The sequence below is a fragment of the Schistocerca piceifrons genome, chromosome 6, assembly GCF_021461385.2.
Source record: "Schistocerca piceifrons isolate TAMUIC-IGC-003096 chromosome 6, iqSchPice1.1, whole genome shotgun sequence".
In the NCBI taxonomy this organism is placed as follows: Eukaryota; Metazoa; Arthropoda; class Insecta; order Orthoptera; family Acrididae; genus Schistocerca; species Schistocerca piceifrons.
In genome coordinates this window covers 205659255-205673675 of record NC_060143.1, presented here as the reverse complement: position 1 = coordinate 205673675, position 14421 = coordinate 205659255, and the positions used below count along the sequence as shown (strand labels likewise).

The 14421-nt window shown below is 40.7% G+C and overlaps 1 protein-coding gene across 3 annotated transcripts in view; it reads right to left on the bottom strand.

The window, feature by feature from the left end:
- LOC124802863 overlaps positions 1-14421 on the bottom strand; it is a 232542-nt gene that overhangs the window by 25785 nt on the left and 192336 nt on the right. For all 3 annotated transcript variants that reach the window (XM_047263901.1, XM_047263900.1, XM_047263902.1), the window contains 2 exons: positions 3220-3320; positions 2962-3125 (listed from right to left, as the gene is read on the bottom strand). In XM_047263901.1, coding sequence (XP_047119857.1) covers positions 2962-3125; positions 3220-3320 — 265 coding nt within the window. The remainder of the gene's footprint in view (positions 1-2961; positions 3126-3219; positions 3321-14421) is intronic.

The window sequence follows — 14421 nt, the reverse complement described above, 5'->3', positions numbered from 1 at the left end:
TACCCATAACCTTTTTATACCCTTCTGTTCGATTTCCAATCCTGGCGTTAAAATCACCCATGAGCAGAACACAGTCCTTGTCCTTTACTCTAACAACTACATCACTGAGTGCCTCATAAAAACTATTCATCTTATCTTGATCTGACCCTTCACAATGCGAATATACTGACACAATCCTAATTTTCTTGCTAGACACTGTCAAATCTATCCACATCAGTCGTTCGTTTACATACCTTATTGCAACTACGCTGGGTTCCATTTCTTTCCTGATGTAAAGCCCTACACCCCATTGTGCTATTCCTGCTTTGACTCCTGACACGTAGACCTTGTATTCTCCCACTTCCTCTTCTTTCTCACCCCTTACCCGAACGTCACTAACAGCTAAAACGTCCAGTACCATCTTACTTCATGCCTCTGCCAGCTCTACCTTCTTCCCAGAGTAGCCCCCATTGATATTAATAGCTCCCCATCTCATTACCATTTGTTTGCCAATTCGTATCTTAGGAGTCCCTGGTTTGTCAGTTAGAGGTGGGACTCCGTCACCTCCAAAGGTCCGAGGCATTTTGCTCTGATTGTTGCCAGCATCATATTTAAAGTACCAGGGAAGCAGGTTGCTAGCCTTACTTGCCCCGAGTCCCATTGGGTTTTACCCCTAACGGCTGAGGGAGTAACCGGTGGATTTGGTAGTCTTTGCCGTATGAGCACAAAGGTGACCATGACTCAGAATATGTCCGAGATGCCCAGCCTTATTCCAAAGTAACTGGTATCCCGACTGTCGGGACCACTTACTTGGCCACTCATACATTGCCCGTGGTTCATGAACTAGGACATGACTACAGGAACCCACACCATGAACCACCATGAAGAGCTTTTGGATCACGTAAATGAGAACGAGATGTTCCTTAAGAAAATCATCACTGGTGATGAGATGTGGGTCTATGGTTATGACGTTGAGACCAAGGTTCAATCTTCACAATTGGTAGGGAAAGGTTCTCTAAGACCAAAAAAAGCTTGCCAGGTCAGGTCAAATGTCACAGCAATGCTGATAGGTTTCTTTGACTTTGAACAATTAGTTCATCATGAACTTGTGCCACAGGGACAAACTGTTAACAAATAGTATTATTAGGATATGTTATGATGTGTGTGAGAAAATGTGAGAAGGTAACAGCTAGAAATGTGGTGAGACAATTCATGACTTTTGCAGCAGTATAACACACCCACAAATTCATCCCTTTTGGTGCGTGACTATTGCACAAAAAATGAAATCACTGTGCTGCCTCATCCTCCTACTCTCCAGACCTTGCCCCTGCAGACTTTTTTTTTTATTTCCAAAGTTGAAAACCCTGTTGAAAGGACGAAGATTTGCAAAGATAGACGAGATAAAAGAAAATTCGTAGACAGTGCTTCGTGCCAACCAGCAAGAGGTGTACCAAGACTGATTCCTGAAGTGGAAATGGCATTGGGAGCATTGTATCAACTGTGGAGGACAATATTTTGAAGGAGACCATGCACAATAAGTAAAAGGTAAGCATAGAAAAAAACTGTGGAGAAAGTTCCGGAATTTTTTGTACAGACCTCTATTTCAAAATTAGATACTTGAATGTACTCTTGACCTCTTGTGACAACTGGAGAATATTACTAATGAAGTAAGCGGTCATGAAGAAATAACATCAGCAAATTAACAGCCTGAAGTTAATAGCTCACAAACAGAATAGCCGGCTAAAACCAATGAGTGCTGCAAAAGACAGTGAGTACCTACCAAAGTTTAAATTAAGAAGCTCAGTCCAAGTTGAATATAATATCTTCAACAAATAAATTAGGCCATGTTACAGAACAGACGAATGAAAAGGCAATAAGTAGTTGGAAAGTATTCCGTATGATACTACAGTCTGTTGATGTGCTGTGATCTTCAGTTCAAATATGGGTTGACACAGCTCTTCAAGGTAATCTGTACTGTGCAAGTCTCTTTGTATAATTACTGCAATCTCCATCTATTTGAATGTGCTTACTATAATTGAGCCTTGGTTTCCTACCATAATTTTTACCCTCCACACTGCTCTCCTGCGCCCAGTTAAGTAGCCTTTAAACATGGAGTATTAAGAATTATGCATGAATAAATTATTTTTCATATTGTTAAACAAAAACACACAATAACAATGAGCTCCCTCTATAAATAGCCACACATGAATAAACCATGCAATTATCCCAATAATAATACAGGGATGAATAAACGCAATCAAACTACAGTAAATGCAATTCCATTACACACATTTCATGTGTTTTTCATCACTTTTAGTGAAACATAACTAAAATAATGTTCAAAAGTCCATTACCACATAATTTGTGTGATTACTAGCCAGGAATTCACAGTTACATGAGAAGTTTTCACACGCATGTTACATCCCCTAATCAAAATGAAAAATGAACCTGGAAACTGAGAACCCATTGACAGCGATTCCCGAGGTCAGTGAGCTCACCAGAGATAGCCACAACTGAGCAACAATCATAAAACAATAATTAAATCCACTTCTTCAGCTTTCATTAACCACTCATGATCAACTGTTTCTGAAGCAGAATCTCAGAGAGATTTGTAACAAAATGACACAGAACATTTATTTCCATCAACTGACAGTTCAATTCCTCCTAATCTCTAAGACTTCCCTAAGACTTTTCCAATACATTAAATTTGAGAATCCCAATTTTTCAAGCTTCCTCACAAACTATATTAATGAGAAAAATGCCAAATTGCACTGTGGCTGAGAGGCCACACTGAACTATAGGTTCCCCTTTAACTGGCAGGGTAGGTCGGTTCAAAAGTTACAGAGAGCCAAGGCAATATCGTCTCTCATAGGGCCATGCCTAATAAAGATTATAGTTTTCAAACCATTCTTCATCTCAATGACAACTTTCTTTATCTTTGCTATTTAATACAATTAATCACTCATTTAAATATTTACTTACCTGCTCATCCAAATAATCCATTAAGTCATTCAACTTGAATTTAATTTTGTTAGCTTTCAGACCATTTTTGAGGTCATTTAACCATACTGGTTCATACATTAAAATCTTTTCATGAATTTCTGGATTATTTATTATGAAATTTTGAACAGCTGTTTGCAAGTCCACTGTAGAACAAAAACCACCAATGTTACCATATAAATTCTATATCAATAAAATTGCTATGTATTACATTTCATTAAGAAAATTAAAGGATCATACCTTCCTGTGAACCTTCACTTCTATTTTCACTAGTAGCACTCTGTTCATGAAATATTTCTTCATCATCTACTAGAATACTATAATCCTTGGAATTGTGGTTGCTGTAAACATAAGGTAGTTGACAATATATGGTAAACCATCACTCATCTTCAGTTATCATTAGTTATTACTGAATAAAACAACTAATTTAAAACAAGCTAAATGAAGAAATTATTTCAGACTCAGTGCCAAAGTATAATAATGATGATGATGATGATGATGATGATGATGATTAGAAAGCAGAAGGGAACACTGTAAAACTATCACATTTCATCTTTCTTTTGTACACTGTCATGCACAAATCAATTAATTTCATGGCTTAAAGAGAAGCACACTTTGTTTGGCTTTCTAGTGACCCTGGTATCTTACATGAATCTCACATAGATCAAAATTTCCTCTCTATCATAGCTCAGCTTCCAGTATTGCAAGTCTCTTTATGTTTGTACAGAAGGCCAACCACATACGACAGCATAGATTTCATGTGACGTTACAATCTCTTACAGCTTTGTGGGCAACCTGCTCAGTCTGCATGGATGCAGGAACGGGCATTATTTGAATAAATTTCTATCTAGGCAATTATTTGAATAATCACATTACTTTAAAAAAAATATTTATGAATAAATTGTTTGCAAGTAGAGGAACTACTCCTCTCTGTGACTGCAAAGAATTGTTATTTATTACTTCTAACTAGTTAATAAGAGCATAACTACACTTTTTGTTCAATTATTAATCAGCCTTCACTTATGTACAACCAGAGTTCTTGTGGGACAGATTAGTTTCTCTCTGATAAATAATTCATTAGTACTTTACACAGGAGTAGTTCAGGGGATAAATTCCAGTCTAAAGCTCTAAATGTCTGTGGTTCAGATTCCCAGTGATTCTAGGATTTTTTTCCTTGTCACTTATAACTTTCAGGAATTATTTGTTAATTGGTACACACAATGACCAATATGGCCACATCTTGTAAAGAACTGCAGCATTCAAACTAACCTTTGAGTTGAGGACGTTTTGCTTATTCTACAGTACAGCTAATTTAGTTTATAAATGCTTCATAGCCAAACAGCCACAGAAACTGAACTACCGACAGACCAATTCAACTGATTTTGCACTTCTCAATAATTCTGTTCTTCCTTCCTTCCTTCTTTCCTCCCACCGCCAACATCATGCGGAAGCACTGTGCATAATAAGGTAAGCATAAGAAAGCAGCCAACAAAAATTTAAGTCTTCAATACCTTTCTCAATTGTACCAAGATTGCTAATGTTATGGGATGCATGTCTTGATATAATTGTGCAGATAGATATTTGTATTGCTATAAAATAAATTAACAAACTAAGAAGTCAGTGGTTGGTAATAATCAACATCAACAGATTTTTAGTCCAAAGTCTCCTTAAACTACGACATCAAATGGCCTGTATGAAGGTAGCTCACTTGAAAACGATACACCATACTCACTCATTCTTACTGGCAGCAAGTTTTTCAGACTTTTCAAGTTCAACGAGGAAATTTTTTGTGTATAACCAGTCAGTCCAGAACATTTTGAAACTCGACTGATGGAAAATACAGAAAAATGGTGGCTTCAATGCTTCATGTGTTCTCTTGCACACAATACACAGAACATTCATAAAATGGGAAATCCAGGATGGAATAAAGACAATGTTATGAAAACGATAGATTGCTACTAACCATATAGTGGAGATGCTGAGTTGTGCAAACAGGCACAACAAAAAGACTACTAAACAAGTAAGCTTTCGGCCAAAAGGCCTTCTGCTTTAGACATCATACACACAAACACTCATGCAAACACAACTCACATACACATGGCCACTGTGTGTGGCTGCCAAGGCCAGACTGTGAGTAACTGAACATGATGGAAGAAGAAATCTAGGTGTTGGAATGAGGAGGAGGCTGGGGCAGGGAGGGGGAGGGATGGAAGGGTAGGGGTGGGGGAAGATAAAGTGCTGCTTGAGGGAGCATACACAACACTGATACAGACATGTGAAACAGTACAAAGAGTCCTTCTTTGAGACAATGTTCAACTCGTGCATCACATGGTCTTGGATTGGATACATAAAAAATCTACTCACCAAGCAGCAGCAGGAGCAGGAGAACACACATATAAAAAAAGGTTTTACATATGAAAGCTTCCAAAGTCAGTGGCTCCTTCTTCTGGCAGAAGGGCTGAAGGGGAAGGAAGAGAGGTGAAAGAAGAGGACTGGAGAGGTTTAGGAAATGGGGTACAGTTTAGAAAAGTCACCCAGAACACCACATCAGGGGAGGCTTATAGGACGGGACGAGAAGGAAAGACAGATTGTTGGGGACTGCACAGGAAGAGATTTGAAAACCTGAGAGCTTGAAGGTTGAATACAGGGTAAGACAGAGATTACTGCTAAAACATTGTGCATACGTTAATAACAGTGCAAAGCTAAGTGCATTGTATATAATAGAGGTGGGAGGCAGGTGACGAAAAACAGACAGGCCAGAAAATGAAAGTTGTAGAAAACTAAAATGGAGTAAAGAAAGGTGTAGCTACTGTGAAGAAATGCCAAGATGGAAGAAATTAACATAAATTAAGGCCAGGTGGGTGGCGAGAACCGAGGACTTCTTGTAGCACTAGTTCCCACCTGCAGAGTTCTGAGGAACTGGTGTCAGGGAAGTTGCTCATTTGTTTTATTTTGAAAGCAACTGTCCGTTCATTTAGGAAGCCAGTCGGTCAGGCTATAGCTCTCAGCTGGTACACGAGTATGAGTAAACAACAGTGTTTATCCTTTTCTGTGTTTTCCTCTTACAATATATATTAAATTTTGTGCGTGTTTTGTGTTTAAGAGGTTTACTCTCATGTTTTGCAAGTGTAAATTCATTCAGTCTGTAATGCAATAGTTGCTCACACATCAGCATCCATTCATGACACATCAGCTGCGTATCTAGGATGCTGTCCGCTTTTATTGTTTGCTTCTTCAGTTAGTCTTGTTAAGATGGCTATGATGTGTGCATGCTGTGTGTGGACGCATGAGGAGATGGCCGTAGTTCGCAAACAGCTGAATGTGTTTCTGGCTACAGTCAACCACCTTCATGCTGCTGCCTCGGGATGCAGCGGTGATGAAGAATCTGGCATGTCACATGGAACGTCTCAGGTGTCACTTGATTTGCTCACGAGTTCTGCTTCTGAGGCACTTTCTACTGCACTCAATGCAATGGATCTGCCCTCACAGCAGCGTGAGTGGGGGGTGGTAAGGCATTCGCATTGATGAGGCACAGGGTCAATGTGGAGACTGGCAGCCTGGCCTCGCCCACTGTGAGTGGACAAGGTAGCTGCTCCTTCAGCAGGGTCCGAGCAGGCACACAGGGAGAGGGGTTTAGTAGTTATTGGGAGCTCCAATGCTAGGCACGTTAGGCCCCTTAAGCAGGCAGTATACAGGGCTGGAAAAAAAGCCAATGTGCATTCGGTACGTCTGCCAGCAGGCGTCATCTGAGATGTGGAGGCAGCCTTACCACAGGCTACCAAGCATGCAGGGTGCTGTTATCCGCAAGTTGTGGCTCATGTTGGCACCAACAACACCTGTCCATGTCCATGGGTTCTGAGGCGATCCTCAGTCCGTACAGATGGCTGGCGGAGGTGGTGAAGACTACGGGCCTTGCGCGCAGGGTGCAAACAGAGCTCGCAATTTGCAGCATCATTCTCAGAGTTGATCAGGGTCCTTTGGTTTGGAGCTGAGTGGAGGGTCTCAACCAAAGGCTTCATTTACTCTGTGATGGTCTTGGCTGCAGATTTATAGACCTGCATCATTGTGTGGAGACTTATAGGTTTCCCTTGTACGTCAGAATGCTACACAAAGGAAGCAACTACTCGGGTAGCAGAGTACTTGTGGAGTACACATGAGGGTCTTTAGGCCAGGCAATAGTTTCAGGGCCTCCTATGAGCTGGAAAGTCAACTCAGTCACCTTTTTAAATGAAGTATTAAAAGCAGTGGATGATAAACAACATGTATCTGGGATATTTCTGGATCTAAGTAAAGCCTTTGAAGTAACTGATCATGGCATTCTCTTGTGTAAATTAAGTAATTATGGAATCAAAGGCCAGTCTGAAAAGTGGATCCAGCCGTAGCTCAGTAGCCATCAGCAGATTACAGAAATAAAACACAAAGATAGTGAAGCACAAAAAATTTCTAGTTTTTACAATGGTGAGCAGAAAATCAAGTAGAAAGTCCCACAAGGGTCAGTTCTAGAACCTGTCCTATTTCTGCTGTATGTAAATGACTTGGCAAGTAAAATACATTATGGAACCACTGTAGTGTTTGCAGATGACACTAGGGTCATTCCATGTCAGTTCAACCAGGGGCTCCAGCTCATAGTCTCAGATTTAACTGAAATTCAGTACACCAGTACACTAATTCTACCACTTATGTCATCAAAGTGTTGACCTTTCATGTGAAATTCTGCATTTTGTCATCTCATGGTAGGTTCATACTGACCCCCCCCCCCCCCCCCCATAAACCAAGGACCTTGCCGTTGGTGGGGAGGCTCACGTGCCTCAGAGCAATACCGATGGCCGTACCATAAGTACAACCGCAACGGAGCTGTATCTGTTGAGAGGCCAGACAAATGTGTGGTTCCTGAAAAGGGGCAGCAGCCTTTTCAGTACTTGCCGGGGCAACAGTGTAGGTGATTGACTGATCTGGTCTTGTAACACTAACCAAAACAGCCTTGCTGTGCTAGTACTGCGAACAGCTTAAAGCAAGGGGAAACTACAGCCGTAATTTTTCCCGAGGGCATGCAGCTTTACTGTATGGTTAAATGGTGATGGCGTCCTCTTGGGTAAAATATTCCGGAGGTAAAATAGTCTCCCATTCAGATCTCTGGTGTTCTACAGATCGGAGCGTGGAATGTCAGATCCCTTAATCAGGCAGGTAGGTTAGAAAATTTAAAAAGGGAAATGAATAGGTTGAAGTTAGATATAGTGGGAATTAGTGAAGTTCGGTGGCAGGAGGAACAAGACTTCTGGTCAGGTGAATACAGGCTTATAAATACAAAATCAAATAGGGGTAATGCAGGAGTAGGTTTAATAATGAATAAAAAATAGGAGTGCGGGTAAGCTACTACAAACAGCATAGGGAACGCATTATTGTGGCCAAGATAGACACAAAGCCCACACCTACTACAGTAGTAGAAGTTTATATGCCAACTAGCTCTGCAGATGATGAAGAAATTGATGAAATGTACGATAAGATAAAAGAAATTATTCAGGTAGTGAAGGGAGACGAAAATTTAATAGTCATGGGTGACTGGAATTCAAGAGGAAAAGGGAGAGAAGGAAACATAGTAGGTGAATATGGATTGGGGGTAAGAAATGAAAGACAAAGCCGCCCGGTAGAATTTTGCACAGAGCATAACTTCATCATAGCTAACACTTGGTTCAAGAATCATAAAAGAAGGTTGTATACATGGAAGGATCCTGGAGGTGCTAGAAGATATCAGATAGATTATATAATGGTAGGACAGAGATTTAGGAACCAGGTTTTAAATTGTAAGACATTTCCAGGGGCAGATGTGGACTCTGACCACAATCTATTGGTTATGAACTGTGGATTAAAACTGAAGAAACTGCAAAAAGGTGGGAATTTGAGGAGATGGAACCTGGATAAACTGAAAGAACCAGAGGTTGTACAGAGTTCCAGGAAGAGCATAAGGGAACAATTGACAAGAATGGGGGAAAGAAATACAGTAGAAGAAGAATGGATAGCTTTGAGGGATGAAATTGTGAAGGCAGCAGAGGATAAAGTAGGTAACAAGACGAGGGCTAGTAGAAATCCTTGGGTGACAGAAGAAATGCTGAATTTAATTGATGAAAGGAGAAAATATAAAAATGCAGCAGGCAAAAATGAATACAAACGTCTCAAAAATGATACCGACAGGAAGTGCAAAATGGCTAAGGAGGCATGGCTAGAGGACAAATGTAAGGATGTAGAGGCTTACCTCAGTAGGGGTAAGATAGATACTGCCTACAGGAAAATTAAAGAGACCTTTGGAGAAAAGAGAAGCACTTGTATGAATATCAAGGGCTCAGATGGAAACCCAGTTCTAAGCAAAGAAGGGAAAGCAGAAAGGTGGAAGGAGTATATAGAGGGGCTATACAAGGGCGATGTTCTTGAGGACAATATTATGGAAATGGAAGAGGATGTAGATGAAGATGAAATAGGAGATATGATACTGCATGAAGAATTTGATAGAGCACTGAAAGACCTGAGTCGAAACAAGGCCCCCGGAGTAGACAACAATCCATTAGAACTACTGACAGCCTTGGGAGAGCCAGTCCTGACAAAACTCTACCATCTTGTGAGCAAAGTGTATGAGACAGGTGAAATTCCCTCAGACTTCAAGAAGAATATAATAATTCCAATCCCAAAGAAAGCAGGCATTGACAGATGTGAAAATTACCGAACTATCAGTTTAATAAGTCACGGCTGCAAAATACTTACGCGAATTCTGTACAGACGAATGAAAAAACTGGTAGAAGCCGACCTCGGGGGAAGATCAGTTTGGATTATGTAGAAATATGGGAACACGTGAGGCAATACTGACCATACGACTTATCTTAGAAGCTAGATTAAGGAAAGGCAAACCTACGTTTCTAGCATTTGTAGACTTAGAGAAATGTGTGTATCGATGTGTGTGTGTGTGTGTGTGTGTGTGTGTGTGTGTGCGCGAGTGTATACCCGTCCTTTTTCCCCCTAAGGTAAGTCTTTCCGCTTCCGGGATTGGAATGACTCCTTACCCTCTCCCTTAAAACCCACATCCTTTCGTCTTTCCCTCTCCTTCCCTCTTTCCTGATGAGGCAACAGTTTGTTGCGAAAGCTTGAATTTCGTGTGTATGTTTGTGTTTGTTTGTGTGTCTATCGACGTGCCAGCGCTTTCGTTTGGTAAGTCACATCATCTTTGTTTTTAGATATATTTTCCCACGTGGAATGTTTCCCTCTATTAATTTATATATATATATAGGTGCAACCACAACGGAGGGGTATCTGTTGAGAGGCCAGACAAACGTGTGGTTCCTGAAGAGGGGCAGCAGCCTTTTCAGTAGTTGCAAGGGCAACAGTCTGGATGATTGACTGATCTGGCCTTGTAACAATAACCAAAACGGCCTTGCTGTGCTGGTACTGAGAACGGCTGAAAGCAAGGGGAAACTACAGCCGTAATTTTTCCCGAGGGCATGCAGCTTTACTGTATGATTACATGATGATGGCGTCCTCTTGGGTAAAATATTCCGGAGGTAAAATAGTCCCCCATTCGGATCTCCGGGCAGAGACTACTCAAGAGGATGTCATTATCAGGAGAAAAAAAACTGGCGTTCTACGGATCGGAGCGTGGAATGTCAGATCCCTTAATCGGGCAGGTAGGTTAGAAAATTTAAAAAGGGTAATGGATAGGTTGATGTTAGATATAGTGGGAATTAGTGAAGTTCGGTGGCAGGAGGAACAAGACTTCTGGTCAGGTGACTACAGGGTTATAAACACAAAATCAAATAGGGGTAATGCAGGAGTAGGTTTAATAATGAATAGGAAAATAGGAATGCGGGTAAGCTACTACAAACAGCATAGTGAACGCATTATTGTGGCCAAGATAGATACGAAGCCCACACCTACTACAGTAGTACAAGTTTATATGCCAACTAGCTCTGCAGATGACGAAGAAATTGAAGAAATGTATGATGAAATAAAAGAAATTATTCAGATTGTGAAGGGAGACGAAAATTTAATAGTCATGGGTGACTGGAATTCGAGTGTAGGAAAAGGGAGAGAAGGAAACATAGTAGGTGAATATGGGTTGGGGGACAGAAATGAAAGAGGAAGCCGCCTGGTAGAATTTTGCACAGAGCACAACATAATCATAACTAACACTTGGTTTAAGAATCATGAAAGAAGGCTGTATACATGGAAGAACCCTGGAGATACTAAAAGGTATCAGATAGATTATATAATGGTAAGACAGAGATTTGGGAACCAGGTTTTAAATTGTAAGACATTTCCAGGGGCAGATGTGGACTCTGACCACAATCTATTGGTTATGACCTGTAGATTAAAACTGAAGAAACTGCAAAAAGGTGGGAATTTAAGGAGATGGGACCTGGATAAACTAAAAGAACCGGAGGTTGTACAGAGATTGAGGGAGAGCATAAGGGAGCAATTGACAGGAATAGGGGAAATAAATACAGTAGAAGAAGAATGGGTAGCTTTGAGGGATCAAGTAGTGAAGGCAGCAGAGGATCAAGTAGGTAAAAAGACGAGGGCTAGTAGAAATCCTTGGGTAACAGAAGAAATATTGAATTTAATTGATGAAAGGAGAAAATATAAAAATGCAGTAAGTGAAACAGGCAAAAAGGAATACAAACGTCTCAAAAATGAGATCGACAGGAAGTGCAAAATGGCTAAGCAAGGATGGCTAGAGGACAAATGTAAGGATGTAGGGGCCTATCTCACTAGGGGTAAGATAGATACCACCTACAGGAAAATTAAAGAGACCTTTGGAGATAAGAGAACGACTTGTATGAATATCAAGAGCTCAGATGGAAACCCAGTTCTAAGCAAAGAAGGGAAAGCAGAAAGGTGGAAGGAGTATATAGAGGGTCTATACAAGGGCGATGTACTTCAGGACAATATTATGGAAATGGAAGAGGATGTAGATGAAGATGAAATGGGAGATATGATACTGCGTGAAGAGTTTGACAAGGCACTGAAAGACCTGAGTCGAAACAAGGCCCCCGGAGTAGACAATATTCCATTGGAACTACTGACGGCCGTGGGAGAGCCAGTCCTGACAAAATTCTACCATCTGGTGAGCAAGATGTATGAGACAGGCGAAATACCCTCAGACTTCAAGAAGAATATAATAATTCCAATCCCAAAGAAAGCAGGTGTTGACAGATGTGAAAATTACCGAACTATCAGCTTAATAAGTCACAGCTGCAAAATACTAACACGAATTCTTTACAGACGAATGGAAAAACTAGTAGAAGCCAACCTCGGGGAAGATCAGTTTGGATTCCGTAGAAACACTGGAACACGTGAGGCAATACTGACCTTACGACTTATCTTAGAAGAAAGATTAAGGAAATGCAAACCTACGTTTCTAGCATTTGTAGACTTAGAGAAAGCTTTTGACAATGTTGACTGGAATACTCTCTTTCAAATTCTAAAGGTGGCAGGGGTAAAATACAGGGAGCGAAAGGCTATTTACAATTTATACAGAAACCAGATGGCAGTTATAAGAGTCGAGGGACATGAAAGGGAAGCAGTGGTTGGGAAGGTAGTAAGACAGGGTTGTAGCCTCTCCCCGATGTTGTTCAATCTGTATATTGAGCAAGCAGTAAAGGAAACAAAAGAAAAATTCGGAGTAGGTATTAAAATTCATGGAGAAGAAATAAAAACTTTGAGGTTCGCCAATGACATTGTAATTCTGTCAGAGACAGCAAAGGACTTGGAAGAGCAGTTGAATGGAATGGACAGTGTCTTGAAAGGAGGATATAAGATGAACATCAACAAAAGCAAAACAAGGATAATGGAATGTAGTCTAATTAAGTCGGGTGATGCTGAGGGAATTAGATTAGGAAATGAGGCACTTAAAGTAGTAAAGGAGTTTTGCTATTTGGGGAGCAAAATAACTGATGATGGTCGAAGTAGAGAGGATATAAAATGTAGACTGGCAATGGCAAGGAAAGCGTTTCTGAAGAAGAGAAATTTGTTAACATCCAGTATTGATTTAAGTGTCAGGAAGTCATTTCTGAAAGTATTCGTATGGAGTGTAGCCATGTATGGAAGTGAAACATGGACGATAAATAGTTTGGACAAGAAGAGAATAGAAGCTTTCGAAATGTGGTGCTACAGAAGAATGCTGAAGATTAGATGGCTAGATCACATAACTAATGAGGAAGTACTGAATAGGATTGGGGAGAAGAGAAGTTTGTGATGTGACTTACCAAACAAAAGCACTGGCAGGTTGATAGACACACAAACATACACACAAAATTCAAGCTTTCGCAACCAACGGTTGTTTCATCAGGAAAGAGGGAAGGAGAGGGAAAGACGAAAGGATGTGGGTTTTAAGGGAAAGGGTAAGGAGTCATTCTAATCCCGGGAGGGGGAAGACCTACCTTAGGGGGAGAAAAGGACAGGTATACACTCAACGCGCGCGCGCGCGCACACACACACACACACACACACACACACACACACACATCCATCTGCACATATACAGAAACAAGGAGACATATGCAAAGTATAAGAGAATGTAGATGAAGATGAAATGGGAGATATGATACTGCGTGAAGAGTTTGACAGAGTACTGAAAGACCTGAGTCGAAACAAGGCCCCGGGAGTAGACAATATTCCATTGGAACTACTGACGGCCGTGGGAGAGCCAGTCCTGACAAAACTCTACCATCTGGTGAGCAAGATGTATGAGACAGGCGAAATACCCTCAGACTTCAAGAAGAATATAATAATTCCAATCCCAAAGAAAGCAGGTGTTGACAGATGTGAAAATTACTGACCTATTAGTTTAATAAGTCACGGCTGCAAAATACTAACACGAATTCTTTACAGACGAATGGTAAAACTAGTAGAAGCCGACCTAGGGGGAGATCAGTTTGGATTCTGTAGAAATATTGGAACACATGAGGCAATACTGACCCTACGACTTATCTTAGAAGCTAGATTAAGGAAAGGCAAACCTACGTTTCTAGCATTTGTAGACTTAGAGAAAGCTTTTGACAATGTTGACTGGAATACTCTCTTTCAAATTCTGAAGGTGGCAGGGGTAAACTACAGGGAGCGAAAGGCTATTTACAATTTGTATAGAAACCAAATGGCAGTTATAAGAGTTCAGGGGCATGAAAGAGAAGCAGTGGTTGGGAAGGGAGTGAGACAGGGTTGTAGCCTCTCCCAGATGTTATTCAATCTTTATATTGAGCAAGCAGTGAAGGAAGCAAAAGGAAAATTCGGAGTAGGTATTAAAATCCATAGAGAAGAAATAAAAACTTTGAGGATCGCTGATTAAGTTGTAATTCTGTCAGAGACAGCAAAGGACTTGGAAGAGCAGTTGAATGGAATGGATAGTGTCTTGAAAGGAGGATATATAATGAACATCAACAAAAGCAAAACGAGGATAATGGA